Below are 17,906 nucleotides of genomic sequence, written 5' to 3' on the forward strand. Positions count from 1 at the left end.
AAATGTATACTCAATGAAACAAACACAGCATATACACTTTATATAAAAATAGTTTTTAATTCAGTAATTTAGGTTAGTCACACTGACCATCTTGCCATCCACGCAATTGCAAAAATGTGAATAGCCTGCCTAATTCTGGATAATATCCTTCCATTGGTGATAACTGTAAATGTTCTGACCCAAGTAGGTCAATAGATTATCATCTTGATTTTTATGGTGTAGTTTTTATTTCTAAATTACACTGTTTACACTGCAAATAATTCACTCTACCATGAAAAATTTCATTCCAAAACCTGCAAGTGTATTTTTTTTAATTTATTATATTGGTGTGCAGCCAGCCATCTCAGATCATTTTGCCTGGTCATGTGCTTTCAGAAAGAGTCAGCAGGATGGAACTACTTTCTGGCCGGTTGTTGTTTCTCCTACTCAATGTAAATAAATGCGTCTTAGTGGGACCTGGATTTTACTATTGAGTGCTGTTCTTAGATCTACCAGAAGGCTGTTATCTTGTTTCAGGGAGCTGTTATCTGTTACCTTCCCATTGTTCTTTTGCTAGGCTGCTGAGGGGGGAAGGGAGGGGTGATATCACTCCAATTTGCAGTGCAGCAGTAAAGAGTGATTGAAGTTTATCAGAGCACAAGTCATGTGACTGGGGCAGCTGGGAAACTAACAATATGTCTAGCCCCATGTCAGATTTCAAAATTAAATATAAAAAAATCTGTTTGCTTTTTTGAGAAATGGAGTCAAATGCAGAATTCTGCTGGAGCAACACTGATGCATTTTGAAAAAAAAACAAAAAACATGTTTTCCCATGACAGTATCCTTTTAATGAGCAAAGATCTGGGATGAGTATTGACACTTTAACCCCAATATACTGAAGTTAGCACAAAGGCAATGGAATGTGTACAAACAGGCAAGGGCATTGTTGCGATGTGTCAGGAGGTTGTGTTGTCAAATTTCTTGTTATGTTTCCAAAACAGTGATTCCTCTGGGCTTTTTGTAAAGTAAGCAAGCACAGGTATTGTAAAGTGGATTGTACACAACACATAGGGGCACATTTACTAAGGGTCGAATGTCGAGGGTTAATTTACCCTCGATATTCGACCCTCGGAGTAAAATCCTTCGACTTCGAATATCGAAATCTAAGGATTTACCGCAAATACTTTGATCGATCGATCAAAGGAAAAATCGCTCGATCGAACGATGAAATCCTTTGATTCGAAGGATTTTAATCCATCGATCAAAGGATTTTCCTTCGATCAGGAAAAGCTTAGAAAACTTATGGGGAAGGTCCCCATGGGCTAACATTGTAGCTCGGTAGGTTTAAAGTGGAGAAGTAGGTAGTCAAAGTTTTTTTTAAAGAGACAGTACTTCGACTATCGAATGGTCAAATAGTCGAACGATTTTTAGTTCGAATCGAAGTCGTAGTCGAAGGTCGAAGTAGCCTATTCGATGGTCAAAGTGCCCAAAAAAAACTTCGAAATTCTAAGTATATTTACTTCGAATCCTTCACTCGAGCTTAGTAAATGTGTCCCTTAGTTACATGTAAAGAGAGACAAAAATGACCTAGGTTGATTAATTCTGTATGATATTCATTTGTGTCAAGACTATTTCTCTATTTTAAGGAGAACTACATGCATCACTGTTGGGTGCCAAAATGTTAGTCATCCCCCCATGATTATAATCAATCACCTGATACCCCAGGCTCCTCTTAGGTAAAAATTGCACTGGCTCAGGGAATTTCTCAGGAAGCTAATTGCTTTTGAAAAGCAGAACTTAGACTCAAAAAGCATTTTTTTAATTCTTATGTGCATGTGCCTGCCAGGGCCCATAGAAAAAAAGAAGTAGACGAAGTTTGAAGTTTAAGGGAACAAGAGAACAGGGTATCAAGTAAGCAATTCTAATCAACATAAAATCTGGAAAGCATGCAGTGCAATATGCATGCAACTTACTAAACCCTGATGTTGATTTGCAGCTATATTGGTGTGCTGAACACAAGCTGCAGTGGACACTTCATACCCACAATTATGCTGAAAAGGGTGGGTTCTTTTCGGCACTATTTGTGCATGTTATTTTTTTTCACATTTTTTACTTTGGGACTAGAAAGCACAAACTCAGGCTTTCAACAAAGTAATCTGTACTGGAAAGTCAGAACAAAGGCCATTGCCCCACATGACTTCCAAGAGATGCAGTAAAAGCATTTTAGTTCCTGAGTCAGTAAAAGTTCTGTTGGGATTTGTTGCTGGAAGTGGTGGATTTAAGCTCTATTCTCATCCTGCACAATCGAGATTCATATGTGCAAACACATCTCACTGAGCATGCAAAGAATTCTACAAAATGGGTGCTGCAACAGATCACCTAAAACAGTTATAGTTTTCCAGAATTGTTTATTCTGTTTGGGTCCTTTCAATGGGAAGTAAGCCACAATAGAGTTGCATTTGGATCTTTGATCAGAAAAGTAACAATTAATGGGGCTCAAATGTTGCTTTTTAATGAATTAGCTGAGTTGCTAGTGAGCATTTCAAATAAAGTCACATATTATATTGTAGTATGTTCTCCATATACTAGTTACAAATTCCTAAATTAATATACATTTATGTTCCTATAAGTCACCTTATATTACAAGATCTTCCAATTTTATTGAAAGCAGTACCTGCCTGCCCCTTGAACTGCTGCTTTTGACTATGTAAGCAAAGCACAATTTAGCAGAAGCCAGCAAATGAATTACACTGTGAAAAACATGCAAGGAATGGTGGGGCATGGAATTTTGGCTGAGAGAACTGACTTCTGCTTTACACTGAGTTTAGGAGTCTGAAGCAGTGGTGCAGAAAAGGACAAACAGGGTTACAAATAACTGTAAAAACAATGAACAGTTTAAATGACTGTATAATGCAGTAGTAATTTAGAATTTTTGTTCATCAGGCAATATTTTATTTTTCCTATTTCCCAGTAGACATTTTTCTTTTTCTTACAAAAGATGAATAGATAATTGGGAAACCCCACCTTCTCTTTTAAACCCTACAACTAAAAAGCAGTATTTCGAAATATATATATATGTATATATATATATATATATATATATATATATAAAATACACAAAAGCCATGAATATCTTGTAAATGATATCCTTATAAACGGTGAGTTCTAATGTCATCAGTTATAAACAGTGAGTAATGATGTCATTTCTGTCACTTGACTGACTGAAATTTGTGTATTATAATAAATAAAGTACCCCCAGTTGCAAAATATGAGGATATTAGAATTTACCTCGGAGTTCCATGAACTGTATAAAAACACTCGACTTTCGGCATCGTGTTTTTATTTGGTCATGAAACTCCTCTGTAACTTATGATATCCTTATAATTTATAAGAGGGGGTACTTTATTCACTATATAATTTTTTTTCCCCCTAAATATTAAGTTTCCCCCGATGGACGTGCCCAAATAACAATAGGAATCAGTCGCTTCTCGTCTGAAGCTAAACACAGCCCAACTACTCTCCTACTTCCGCTTTGCTCTCACTAGAGGGATTTAAATTCGATTCCGGAAGTGCCTAATCTCAAGCGGTGCATGCCGGGTCATGTAGTACGCCGGTGAAGTATAAGGCAAAAGGCAGGCTTTAGTAAAGACTACATCTCCCATCAACGATTGCAACGCCCTCCCAGCGCCTGTTGGTGGGGCGAATGAATCAGTGGCGTTGTTATTAACGCCATATTGAAAGCAGAGTCTGAGACGGAGCTTCTGGAAAGCTGTTGTAGGGGCAGATACGGCGACAGGATCTCTTTCCATCCTACACCGTGCTCGCTTCCGAGTGCCTCATCTCTGCTGATAACTGATCCGGAATCGCCAGGGAATAGCACTGTCTAGTTTTCGGGTGTGAAGGCGACGGGCTGTGCTGTAAAGAGTTCCCTAGGAGAGGCCCCTGGGATTCTTCTCTGCTAGATTAGGGTTTGTACCCGTTGTGGCCATTGTTTCGCTAGGTACCCCCTGCCATGGCGTGTGGAGCCACACTTAAAAGGACTATCGAATTCGATCCTCTGTTGAGCCCAGCAGCGTCCCCCAAGAGAAGAAGATGCGCCCCCCTCTCTCCCCCGGGGCCCTCCCCATCGAAATATCTCCGCATGGAACCTTCACCCTTCGGGGAGGTGTCCCCTCGTCTTACCGCAGGTGAGGAACTTATCCGGGGCTGTGGGGATGTCTAGACTGGGAGGAAGGGCGTGGGGTGAGGAATGGGAATAGTAAGTGCCTGTAGAACCTCTAGGGGAGCAAGGGCCGGCGGCCATAAATCAGGTAGTGGGCTTCTAGTAAGTTTGGTTATAGGTGAGTCAGGTAGTGGGGTTGTTGTAAGTTTGGGTACTGGTGAATCTGATGACCTTTGATTCCAGCTTCAATAAATCAGAAAAGCTGAGTGAATAATAGAAAAGTATCTGATTTCTCTCTGATCATTGTACTAGATGCTTTAGCGCAGGCGACTTGTCACTATAGCGGATGGTAAGACACAAAGAGGCAGTTCGGGGAGATTGTTGCCCAGAAGACGAGGCGATTCCCCAAATCTCCTCGTGTGAACTAACCCTAAATGTATCAATTTAGATATGTTTACAGGGTTGGCGACCCCCCCCCCCCCAGAGCTGCTTTAGAAGGTGAAAAATTAGGCTTTACACTTCAATATTAGAAAACCGGTCACACACAGAAAGTCATTGGCAAACGTCTTTACTTCTAGTGAACTAAAACAACTAGTTGTTTGAACAACAACCTTTAATGCAGTTGGGCAGTGAATACTCTGCCTCCCAAGTGATGGGCCAGTCAAGTGTGAGCATAGACAACATCTGTGTTGTGCAAATTCCTTTGTAAACCTTGCCTATGAAGTTAAAGATCCCAAGATAAACATTGTCCTCATTACAATTTAATTACAGCATTTCACCTAAGGAAGCGTTTTAAATCATGTGTACTTAAATGAAAACCTAGAATGCTTTAGACCAGTGATCCCCAACCAGTAGCTCATGAGCAACATGTTGCTCTCCAACCCCTTGGATGTTGCTCCCAGTGGCCTCAAAGCAGGTGCTTATTTTTGAATTCCAGACTTGGAGGCAAGTTTTAGTTGCATAAAAACCAGGTGTACTGCCAAACCGAGTCTCAATGTAGGTTGATATTCCACATAGGGGCTACCAAATGGCCAATCACAGCCCTTATTTAGCATCCAGGAACATTTTTCATGCTAGTGTTGCTCCCCAACTCCTTTTACTCCTGAATGTTGCTCACGGGTTCTAAAGGTTGGGGATCCCTGCTTTAGACTCACGGATTTTCCAAATAAGGACCTTCATGTAAGTGGGAGCCCAAATATCTGAAATAGTCAACTTTAAAATGATGCTGGATTAGTTATCAATGTCCATGCTTTGGCTTGTTACAGGGGAACATAGATTTGAGCAAACATTTTATTTTGTTTTTTTTTTCATGTTCTTGGATGTTTCTGGGTAATTGCTTTGATGATTAAGTAGTGGACCATGCAGGAGTATACTGGAAATTACTGGCAAATATTTCTGGGACATTGGAGCTAACTAGATACACAAGCCGCTTGGTTCAAAGTATGGGATCCATTATCCAGAAAGTTCAGAAGTATGAAAAGGCTATCTCACATAGACTCTGTTTTACCCAAATAATTAAAATTTTAAAAATGATTCCCTTTTTCCTCTGTAGTAACAAAACAGTACCTTGTACTTGATCCAAACTAAGATATAATCCTTTTATATGGAAGAATTGTGGTTAAAAAAGTTTCAGGCTGATTTATTGAATATTTCTGCAAAAACTCTACTAGTCCCTCCCTTCTCTTTAACTTCCTGCTCCCTGAATTTCCAGGCTGTGCTGGGGAGCTGACGGCACTCGGCTCACTGCACTGTAGGACAGGAACCAATCAGCAGCTAGCAGGACCTGATGGGGAACTGAAGCATGTCTGTGCTTGTGTGACTGCAGGGCTTTGATTGGCTTTCCCCTACTGTGCTTCATTTATACTATGTCTCCTTTTAAGGTATGAAGTCCAAATTACGGAAAACTCCAGGTCCCAAGTATTCTGGATAACCAGTCCCCTCCCCTACCTGTGTTTTGTGCAGGTTTAATTGTCTTTGGCTGCTTGCCTTGGCTAGCTTTGTTGTTAGGATGTGTTATTCTGGCAGCATTGTGACTTCATGTCGTGGGACAGGTAATTCTATGGTTTTGTTGTCCTTTGAATAGTCACTTGGTTTCAGTTACCCAAATCAGGGAAGTCGAATTTGAGGCGCTGCAGCTGCTGTTGAATTCAAATTCCCAGCTGTCCTTTTCTAGATGTTGGGAATTGTTGACATCCAGAAGATGACGGGTCAAAGCTCCTCTAAATGCTGTTATTGTTTTGCATCCAAGGCATATTATATTGGGTTTAGAAATTGCATTGCCATCAAGTATTGTATGCCTTTATGAAGGTGCTCAGCCTCAGTGCAGCTCTGGAGCTGCTTAGGCCTACAGATCTGTGCAGCTGTGTTCATGCTGTTATTTCTTCAAAATTGTACATCCCCCATGTATTTTGTCTCCCCAGTGTCCAAGGCAGTGTTTCTAGGGAAAGCTAGACATGTATTCTAGCAGTGTTAATGATAATTTGTTTACTGGAGCATTAGAATACATTGAATGAGGCGTCTTTGTCAAAGCAACCATGACTGCTGATCATGTCTTTTTTTTTTTTTTTTTTTTTAACACAAATCTATAGTTAAAGGGTCTGGGTACCCTCTTCTTTCAAGACAAGCTAAATCAGTAGGGTGTGCGTTGAAGATACTTTTTGCATTGTTTTAATGTAGACTTTTTTTTTTTTATTTTTTTGCTCTGAATAGGGCAAATGAAAACTGAAATCCCTTTTCAGCTTCCTAGTTCTGGTCGGTCATTGAGGAGGAACAGATGGTTAAATTACCAGTCCACACAAATGCCCTTTGTATGATGAGCTGCACCTTGATCATTATTCTTTTAAAGGGGACATTTTGCATAACCTTCATATTCCGGTATATGATTAATCTTTCCTCAAACCATGTAATGATGCAGAAAAAAAACCTTTTGTATGAATTTTACCTGCTAAAAGTGTTATTACATCAGAGCTGCAATGAGAACCTCTCAGGTCAGAAACTTGGCTGAAATGAAGAGTGGGAGTGTCTGTTCATTCTCACAGGAAATGGTCACATCACTGACTGACAGGCTGAACTCCCATGTGTCTTTTCCCAATCTGTACATAACTGTCCTATGCTGCTGCCTGATTTTTTTTCAGAAATTTCATAAAAAGCATTATGTTTAGCATAGCTTTGCAGTAGAAAGTCATTTATCCATTTTAGATTCGTCAGAATGTGTACTTTTGGAAAATATAAGGTTTTCAGGGGTCTCCATACTGTTAGGGGGTCTTATGGCACATAATACACATACCGGGGGTGTTTATATTGTAGTAGCCAGAGTGTCATACATGAGAATTCATATGTACTATTATATATGCACACTTAACGCACATGAGCGCACCCATGCACACTGACACGCACACACTGACACACACACACACACACACACACACACACACATATTCACACAAACATGCGCGCAAGCACACACACACCTGCACATTCACAAACATACACACATGCACACTAAGTGCTTCTGCTTCCTACTTGCAGTTGTCATTCTGGCTTAAGTACTTCTGTGGATGTGCAAAAACCCATGGGGGGCTACACCAATTATTAGCTTAATGTGAGTTCATTGTGCATGCAGTGTTTCAGCCTGTAACTTTCCCAACCCTGGGGTCACCGTGGATCCAGATCAGGTTGGGGGGTCAGTGGATGGGCAGTACATTGCAGGAGAACCCGTGTGCTGCAAGATGCCACTAATCTGGATCAAAACCCCCGAACATGAGCTATTCACAGCGCTGTGTTGTGACAATGTTCCAGTGACCACAGTGTGTCCCGTGCTGTTAGATCCGCCTCTCCCAGCTAAGCCAAATAGGAGTCTGGCAGCGCATTTGGCCCCGGGGCCCTTCAGGACTCATGTAGCACACAACACAAAGCTTGCCGCGGAAAAACCGGTCCCCTTTAACTTGCTCCTCACTCCTGACACCATTGCTAGGTTGCGGTCCCCATCTGGTAGTTCTGCCAATGCCTAAAGTGCCAGCCGCCAATCATCTCTTCCCACTCTATCTAAAGTATTCCGCAGCTGTGCTACTGTCACCAAAGCCCTTGTCAGTAGCTTCATTCCCCTGGACTCACTTCTAGCAGGCTGAGGCTCAAATCGCTTGTTGAAAGAGGAATGCAGCAGACCTTCAGGATCGCTATGTCTGCAGGTGTACAGTGTCTGTCTGCTCGTGCACAGGCAAGCTGGGCGGGGACGAGCTTAAGCAGCCCTGAGCAGGACCCAGGTGTGAGTGACATCTGTAACCAGCACCTCCCCCTATGCACACCCAGTCTTTCTCAGTGGCTGCTGCTAGCAGAACAAAACATAGTGAAAAAGAGACGGCCGCCCTAGCCGGCTGTACAGATACCAGCACAGGAAATGAAGAGAAAGGGAGGAGCCAGATAAGAAATGCAAGGATAACAGAGAAAGTGGACCCAAAAGGTATATGAAACTAAACATTTTATTCAATTTTATTGAAAAAAGAATTGATTACGCTAAAGTACAAAAGTATGGTATATGTCCCCTTTAAAGGTGCCAGTGTACATTGTAGCCCTTTTCAGAGATTATACATCATTCAAACCAGTGCCTGCCCCCCCCATCTAATGTCCATATTCTATTACAAAAACTAAGGGCATTTTTAACAGAAGCCAATAAAGCTGCATGTATGTCTAGGAGGAAATTGGCATACCTGTGGGAAAGCCATGCACACTCCTTGCAGATAATGCTCTGGGTGCAATCTAACCTAAGCCCTCAGCACTGCAAGGCACCTTAGGGAAGGGGTTTATGCAGAGCTCATTATTGCTTTTTAAATAAATGACTGGGGGGGAGGGGAATGGATTTTTTTTAAATTTAAATAGGCTAACATAAGCTCTTAAGAAAAAGTCTCATTTGCTATTAGTTATAAACAAAAAGCAAAATTGCTTGCACATAGGGTTTTTTCTTGTAAAGTGTTCATATTTACAAGTACAGAATAACTAAAAAAAAAAGAAATTATGATATGGCCTTAAGAAATGAGGGGATTTGGTTGCTTATAGTATGGCACCTGTTATTCAGAAACTAGTCTTTGTTAAAGCACTCGCTGATTTTACCATGTCCACTGTAAGGCAGTTCCTAATAACTATACCAGTATCAATTTCATGTTCATTGCCAAATACTTATTTTCTTCAGCTGAGTTTCTACTTTGCATGCCCTAGTATAAGGAATTGTGCTCCAATGGACAACTTGGTTTCTAAGGATTTAAGATAATAGATCCCATACCTGTTTATAGTGATTATTTTGCATTTAGAACTTGAATAACTAAATCTTTTATTTTAAAATCCCTAAAACAACTCTAAACAGCGAGAGATGGCATGCCTCTCCCTACATTGAGTGATGTCCTTTCTAAGATAGCTGCTGAAACTAGTCAATTCCTTATCTGGCATGAAACTCCTCCCCTTTAGTATAAGGAGTCTTCCTTCTACTTTGAATAGGAAGCCAGATAAAGAACTGTCCACTGCACATGCTTGATGCCACCTGCTCCAATGCCTATGAACTGGCATGCGCGATTGACAGCTCTTTGTCCAACTTCCTATTCAAATGAGAAGGGGTAGGAGCTCCACACTATATAAGTGAGTGAGGTATGTCATTTTGTAAAGCTTTTTAGAGTGGTTTAGGGGTTATAAAGTTGGAAATGATTTGCTCATTGCAGTCACAACCCGGATCTTTGGATCATAGTTCATCATATTTCTATGTGCATGACATTTTTCAAGCCTGCATTCAGTTTCAAGAGGTCATGGTGTACAGTTTGTAATGTAACTACATTATTACAGTATTTGTAATTCAATCAGTCAGATCTGATTGACGGTACAGCACCTCAAATACGTTTCGCTATAGTGGAAGCCAGTCTTTCCTCAAGCCAACAGCCCAATTTATAAGGCTGCAAATCTTCTCCAAGTTGGTGATCATCCGTTCAAAAAATCTGATGGTTTGTATATTTGTCCTGCTTTTTTTATTTTTTGCCAGGTGGCAAAATCAAAATTCATCAGTCCATTGAGACCCCTCTTTGTCAGGAGCAAGTACTCCTTATCTCACAGCCCAACAGGCTGCAGCTGGTGGAAGGGAGAGGTTTGTTTTTAAAGAATACTTCTCAGTAGACTTAATTTGTTGTAACTGAGAGAGCTATGTTTTTGCTGCTGCCATTCAGATCTAGTACAACGTTAACAAGTTCGATATAGTACTTGTTTGTGTATTAAATTAATACATAGGTTATTCTGTACACAGTACTTAGTATCATCTATCTATTTATATAAGCGTGCCAGTCCTGTGAAATGTAACTACTTTTCTTCGTTCTTACTTCTGTGGTTATTTACACATCTGTAAAACATAGCTTGCTAGTACGATGTTGTCATTAGACTTCCTGTTGTGGGTTTTTTGTTTTTTTTTTCTAACAGGACTTTTTAAAAAAAAAAACTGGTTTGGAACTATATATTTAATACAGACTACTTGTCCCTGTGTAAACTAGCAGCAGTCACCTTCAAATTTTTTTGCTAACCCAGTAATAATAGTCTGAGTGTTTCTGTGAAGCTGCTCATGCGTGGGACACTTTTCATACGGGCAGGTTAAAGTTGTGCAAGTTTGCCACACAAGCACATTCATTTGTTGTCAAGGCATATTTGTTACGGTTTTGGGTTTCAGACCAATTCTTTTTAAGTGTACGATTTAACATTAATTCTGTACATACACCTTTTTTATATTGAAAACACTTGAAAAATGAATTTACACCAAAGTGGAGTCTCCGTTTAGCAGCTTATTTATGAAAAAAACCACAGTTAAAGAAATATTTCTACAGCTGCACAGTTTGGTCCATTTCTTCCAAACTTGATGACATTCAGAGAAAACTGAATGACCTGTTGGCAGTTTAAAGGTGGTCACAAGTGCTAAAACAAAAACTAGGTATTCATTTATTTAGCTGATTTTTTTTCCTTTACTTATAAATTATAATTTGGCTTCTCTGAAAGTCGAGTATGATCAGCATTGGGTAGCATTACAGTACTCCAGGGTACTCCCAGAGTTGCATCCATCTGTATTTGCTGCGTATGCCTGCTTCTAGGTTCCTGTGGCTGAAAGAATTCTGTCTTCATTTTTACAGCTTGTTTCCCCTTTGAAGTGAGCTAGTCATACGCCTACACTATGATAAAATCGTTGGCTGCATTTCTGTTTAGAAGAGCACCTCTCCTTTCCAAATTCCTTTGGTTTCCCAGAATATTGCTCACATTTGCATGATTGAGGAGTTTTTTTGTTTTGTTTTTTTTCACCTTACAAAAAATATTGATGTTAAAATGTGAATTTGTCCTTTAGATAAAAGGAAGTGTTTTGTTTTGTGTATTTTTTTTTTGGCTGCTGTTTGTAACTTTATAATATAAGAAACTTCTATGATTGCTACTAGTGTGCATCAAGCTCTAGAAAGTCTTCATTTGGAGGACAGAACATATTGGTCGATATTGGTTTTATAGTTTTCGGAATCCCATTTTAATGATATTTAAATGGGTGGTTCCATATGTTATAAAATTGCTCATTCTTAACAGCTTTTCATTTGGTCTTCATTTTTTATTTCTTCTAGTTTTTGGATTTGTCATTTTCTTCTAACTCTTTCCAGCTTTCAAAAGGGGTCTCTTACCCCAGCAGCCAAAAACTATTGCTCTATAAGGCCACCATTTTGTTTTGCTACTTTCTATTACTTATGTTTCTTTTAAGCTCCTATTCATTTTCCAGTCTCTGATCGCTAGGTTATTTTGGACCCTGGCAACCGATATCAGCTGAAATTCCAAACTGGACAGCTGCTGAACCAAAAGCTAAATAATTCAAAAACCACAGAAAATAAAAAGTGAAGACTAGTTACATAGTCTCAAAATATCAAGCTCTACGTCATTAAAAGTTAATTTTAGGCCCTTTAAGCTAAATAGCTCAAGGCACTGACTGGCATATACATCAGGCACCCAGCTCCATTTGTAGTAAAAGATACATGGGTTATAAGGGGGCTTCCATAACTCTTATGAATGATCAGTCTTATTTGAGTGCAGGCCATCTTCTGTATTGGCTTTATAGCTTCCGTACTATGAATATAAAAGTGGTATAACCTATACCACGTGCCAGTGATTACAGGTGTTATTTATTGGTTAAGCCTTGTATCCTTTCTCTGTTTCAGAGCAAATCCTTTATAACATTAAACAAGAGTATAAAAGAATGCAAAAGCGAAGACATTTAGAAACCAGCTTCCAACCAACAGATCCCTGCTGCTCCAGTGAGGGGCATCCACAGACTTTCATCCCATCTGGGCCAACTTTACCAGGTCAGTAGCAATTTGTCTTTTACAATAAGGGGTGTGTGTGTCCGTTGTGAAAAAGTAAGTAAACTTCATGTAGACATATCCATATTATAAGTAAATTAAGATGATTGAACAAAACGCCAGTTCCTTCTGTGAAGAATGTACAGCTGTGGCTGTAATGTGTATATGATGTGTGAATTTATTTATTTTGCCATTATCTATCCGTATTTTTAAAAATGAAGATTAAATATCAGTTGATTGAAAAAGTTTGAAATTGCAATGTGCTTATACTTAATACTTTTTTATTCTTTATGGCCAGTTGTCAAATTGTGGCTCTCCCTTCACTGTGTTTGAAGAAAGTGCCTGGATTGAACATATATTTGTACAGGTATCAGTTATCCGGAAACCTGTTATCCAGAATTACAGAAAGGCTGTCTCCCATAGACTCCATTATAATCAAATAATCCAAATTTTTTAAAATGTTTAATAAAACAATACCTTGTGCTTGATCCAAACTAAGTATTAATCCTTATTGGAAGCAAAACCAGCCTATTGGGTTTATGTAATATTTAGCTTATGGTATGAAGATTAGCATGTATTTTTAGAGCGCCGACATATTGCGCAGCGCTGAATATCCATATTAGAGAAATATCCATTATCTGCAAACCCCCAGCTCCCAAGCATTCTGTATAACGGGTCCCATACCTGTATCCGCTTTCATTACTAAACAAACTCTCATTTGCTTTCTCTGAAGGCACATCAGCCACATCTCCATTAAGAAAGGAGCAGCCGTTGTTTTCATTAAGGCAAGTAGGAATGATATGTGAGCGACTTCTTAAAGAACGCGAGGATAAAATTCGTGAAGAATATGAAGAAATATTGACCACAAAACTTGCAGGTATTGATTTAAATCCTGTTATGGGTTTTCTTTGGTTTGAGCACTGCCTTTTTTTAAGCAGCCCCAAAACATTGAGCCAAACAACCTGAAACTGCCTCTCGTAGTCCTGCATTGAATCCACCTGGAAGTACCTGTGCCAGTTCTTTGTATGCTATGGTTTGGGGCTACTTAAAATGTCCGTTCTGAGTTATAATTTTAAACACATTTGGGCTGATTTATGAACATAGGTGGTAAGCAGTGTAGTTACCCATAGCAACAATACATTTGCTTTCATTGTAGTAGTAACATGTTTAATACTGCTAATTTGTTATTGGTAATTGTACTTGTGCAATTTATTGTATTTGTTTGTAAATATACCCTGTTGTGGCAACCAGTTTTGGAGTGTGACCTACTTCTGCTTGCATTTTTATCTTCCCTTTCTTTGCTGTGCCTCTTTTTTTATTTTTATTTTTTTTTCCCATCATGCTCTCATTAGTGTAGTATAATTTTATTTTTCCCTTCCCACCCATATCTAGCTCAAATTTTTGGTTCTCCTTTGCTGACTTTAACCTTTTGCCTCTTTTCCTGTTGCAGTGATGCTTCCTTTTTGCTTATTTCATTCGGTCAATTCTCCCTTTTTTTTTTTTTTTTTATTTATTTTTTGTTGTTTTATTTTGTTGTATGGATGAGATTTTGAATTGCTGCTTCCAAGGCAACCAATGCGGCTGTTAATTTACTTTACTAGGATTATGCAAATAACTTAGGCTGCCTGTGCAGAATAACATTACCATATAATATGATTGGTATTTGGTATACAGCAAATATTTACATGTAAACTGATGATCAACTTGTGTTGCATTAATGCGAAGGTGGTTTTACTGTTGCTAAATATAGCAGCCCTATTTACTGAGCTGTCAGCCACAGTGTCAACAAACATCTAGGTTACCTATTGGTAAAACAGTCTGGGAGTACTAATTTAAAGCAACAGTAACATCAAAAAATGAAAGTGTTTTAAAGTAATCAAAATACCATGTACTGTTGCTCTCCTTTAAGAAAATAAAACTATGGGCAGTGTACTAGTAGCTTGAGCCCTTCCTTGTAGGAAGAGACTTTGTATGTTGGTGCAGATTGTGTCCCCCATATTTTAACTGGTTTACTTTTTTTATTTTCCTCTGCTAGAACAATATGATGCTTTTGTGAAATTCACACATGATCAGATAATGCGACGATTTGGAGAACAGCCAGCTAGCTGTAAGTTAACCGACATATTAAATGAGTTCAAAACAACTTGCTTTTTGTTGTGACGTTTCTTTTGCTGTTTGAAGACGCAATTAAAGTGCCACAACACTCATTAACGTAAATCAATGTTTATGGGCTGCCGTGCCAACTTAGATGTACAGCATTTCTCTTATGTCTGGGAAGTGCTCTTGATGTTTTTCCCTGAAGCTTGGTCTCCTGACCTCTTGGCTGGCAGACCTAGAATGGCTGGAAAGTTTTATTGAACAGTTTTGCCTTTTAAGCTCCCCATAGTCGCGACGATTCTTCTTGCCGAGCGACCGATTTTAGGGAAGTCAGACCAATCCTTCGAAATTATCGTGTGGTTAGTGGGATTCGAACGATCGTACATCTTACGATTTTTCGGCCGACATCTGTCAGGAAATTGATCGGCCAGGTCAAAAAATCTTTCTGTCCCAGTGCAATCTATCTATGTTTGCAGGGCCAAGCAGGCAGCTCCCCTTTGTTTTCCTGGCAAATTGGTCTTTTTAGTTGATGGTCAATTCGTACGATCGTTCCGAGAAAATCGTGGTCTCACGATGAGGATCGGATCTTTTTAAAAATCTCCATCTATGGCCAGCTTTAGAATGTAACAGTTTATTTTTAAAAGGCTTTATATAAAGTTCAATAAACAAATTCAATCTGAGGGTAACCAAGCCCATACAGTCTCTATTTGTCCAGTTTTTTTGTTAGAATGAAAATTGGAATCTATATTCCTGTTTTAGAAGTCTTTAATATGCCACTTAATTTGATATAAACTATATGTTGCTTAAGTATTAATTTTGGGGGTATAGTTTTCCTATAAAGGACACCTATCACTGCAATATGGTTTCCCCCAATAAAGGGGAGGGAGGGGTAATGGGTGAACCAATGTGATTTTTGCCATGACATGGGTGTGATATAGGATCGGTCAACTATTTCCCCAACTATACATCATGCAGTTATTGAGCACATGTAGTTAATCTTGTGTATGACCCAACATGGCTGACCCCACTGGGAGCATTTTCCCATTATGGATGGCATAGCACTGTCTAGGGACATTTTCTGCCAAAAGTGTTTCCTCCCAACTTGAGTGTGTTCTCTATTAGCCTAGGTAACCTGGCTACTTTTTCATCAGTAACCTTTGTTTGTAGGAACCTGTAGTTTAGGTTTTCATGCAATTCTACTAATAACTGTTCTTTGTTTTCTGTCTCCTCTGCAGACGTTTCATGAATTGCTCCTTGCCTTTCTGGGCTGCAAGATGTCCTAGTAAAGAACTGCAGCAATGCCATATTCCCCTTTCCCTTTGAACACAGGTTATTTCAAGCTTTTGTCAGTGGCAACCACTCTTACGCAGCAACTGGTTTTGGAGTGCTCCCTGATGTCCGTGCCACCTGGATGTGGATCTATGCTACCTGTATTAAATATACCAATGGCCTCCTTTGCTGTATCATTTAAAATTTGGCTTCTTTTGTTAATGTTTTAAAATGGAAAGCATTAAAGCTGGTGTTAAAGAGTTCATGCCCTTTGCTAGATGTGTAAATAGTTTTGACAGGTTTTAATGACTGCACAACAAACACAAGCAGTATCCACTCGCACAGATGGAATAATTCCTGGGACTATTCTAAAGTGACATCCAGCAGTTTGTGGGGAGCAAAACAAGGGCATGCTTGTATTAAAGGACTATGGGGGTGGGGCGAAGGTAAGAAAGGATTGGATTTCTTATTTTGTAGTTTATTTATTCTATCAGTCTTTAACAAGTGTTTAATGCAATTTTTTCCGTCTATCATTGTTTAACTGCCTTGTAGTACTGGAATTTAGTTGGAATAAAATAAAAAAACACAAACTTGTTTTTTTTTTTTGTTTTTTTTTTTAATTAAAAAATTGTAAATTGTTTGTGATTGTATATACAGTACAGTGGGTGCATGGTTAATGTTTTGTGACGGTGGTAAATCCACTCTTTATAGACTTATGTAAGGAGCGTTCTTGCTTCTGACTACTGAAATACAGCAGGCTACTCAAGTTTGGCTTTTTTGCCCCTCCCTCTTTATTTTGCCATTAGAGCAAAAGAATGTTATAGTGATTCTAGCATCTGAACTGAATTCATAAAAGCCCCATTATCTTCTGTATTTCATTGCCGGTGAGTGGAAATACAATGTCCCTGTAACAGGCATACAAGTATGGATGTAAGAATAGACTGTCGCAGCACTTTTTGCAGGTCTCAACCTTCTCTTTACTGCAGATTGGGGCTAAAACATAGTCCTGTGACTTTAGAGCACTGTGTGACTTGATTTTAGGCTAAACCAAAAAATTATGGATCTGGTGCATTCAGGAGCAGCTACAAATAGTGTAAACCTTAGAACAGTGGTTTTTAACCTGCGAACCACATTCAAATGTAAAAAAAAAGAGTTGGATCACAACACAAGCATGAAAAAAGTTCCAGAGGATGCCACATAAGGGCTGTGATTGGCTATTTGGTAGCCCCTATGTAGACTGGCAGCATATGGGAGGCTGTGTTTGGCAGTACATATGGTGTTTATGCAAATAAAACTTGCCTCTAAACCAGGAATTCAAAAATAAGCACCTGCTTTGAGGCCACTGAGCAAAACCAAAGGGGTTGGGGAGCAACATGCTGCTCGTGAGCCTCTGGTTGGAGATCACTGACTTAGACTAACTGGTATGAGTGTTGAGTATTTTGCAGTGGGTTGTCAAATCAGGAAAAGATCTTTTAATTTGTCCACCTCACAAAATGGCTGCATCTTTCATTGAATGTCAGACTTTAAAGTGATCGCATCCGCGTGTGACCTTACCTTCCAACAAACAGTAGTAGTGCCTAGGCCTCCCTTTAATATTCTTAGTTATGAATTTATTTATTTTTTTGGATCACCTTTGTGTTGCTTGATCTGGAGCCCTTTTTGCCATTTACTTTTCCATTTTTAGCTGTTTATAATAAATTAACCTTTTTATACCGGTAATGTGGTCAGTGGTAAATTAAGTGTTATCTTTCATTTTAAGCAGATCACACTAGGGTCTCAATAAAGGGTTTCAGGCCTGTACTGAGAGTCTGAACGAAGAAGAAATCTCTAGATTGACTTGTTTTGTACAGGAAATGTGGCAAGTTTGAATAATCAGTCAGTAATTTCTTTAAACTGTTGTACAATTTAAGGGTTACTGTACCTTAGTCTAATGCTAATGGCACACAAGCTATGTGCAAGTGACAAAATGGCCAAAAATACCTTAGCAGCATCATGTGAAAATGCAGCAGAGTATTTTTGCATGATAACACATGACTTGCATGGCTGCCTAGAAGGCC

The 17,906-nt window shown here is 39.2% G+C and overlaps 1 protein-coding gene across 3 annotated transcripts; it reads left to right on the forward strand.

Annotated features, from left to right (window-relative positions):
- Positions 1-3,579: 3,579 nt before the first annotated feature.
- LOC108716879 (akirin-2) lies at positions 3,580-16,439 on the forward strand. Of its 3 annotated transcripts, none has more exons than XM_018263402.2 (6): positions 3,580-4,166; positions 10,161-10,262; positions 12,343-12,486; positions 13,217-13,360; positions 14,519-14,590; positions 15,816-16,439. In XM_018263402.2, the coding sequence occupies exons 1-6, from the start codon at positions 3,992-3,994 to the stop codon at positions 15,824-15,826; spliced, it is 648 nt and encodes a 215-aa protein (XP_018118891.1). In that variant the 5' UTR covers positions 3,580-3,991; the 3' UTR covers positions 15,827-16,439. The 3 variants fall into 3 exon arrangements, with proteins under 3 accessions (XP_018118891.1, XP_018118893.1, XP_018118892.1); XM_018263403.2 differs by lacking the exon at positions 3,580-4,166 and adding an exon at positions 7,601-8,600; XM_018263404.2 differs by lacking the exon at positions 10,161-10,262 and having other exon boundaries at positions 3,591-4,166.
- Positions 16,440-17,906: the final 1,467 nt, after the last annotated feature.

Source organism: Xenopus laevis, chromosome 5L, assembly GCF_017654675.1.
Source record: "Xenopus laevis strain J_2021 chromosome 5L, Xenopus_laevis_v10.1, whole genome shotgun sequence".
Classification (NCBI taxonomy): domain Eukaryota; kingdom Metazoa; phylum Chordata; class Amphibia; order Anura; family Pipidae; genus Xenopus; species Xenopus laevis.

What these genes read in the sequence shown, in the direction of transcription:
- LOC108716879 (XM_018263402.2), top strand. Translation starts at nt 3,992, where the DNA reads ATGGCGTGTGGAGCCACACTTAAAAGGACTATCGAATTCGATCCTCTG. An exon ending in GTCCCCTCGTCTTACCGCAG is followed by an intron (nt 4,167 to 10,160) that starts GTGAGGAACTTA and finishes ATTTTTTGCCAG; the next exon opens with GTGGCAAAATCAAAATTCAT. An exon ending in ATCTGGGCCAACTTTACCAG is followed by an intron (nt 12,487 to 13,216) that starts GTCAGTAGCAAT and finishes CTTTCTCTGAAG; the next exon opens with GCACATCAGCCACATCTCCA.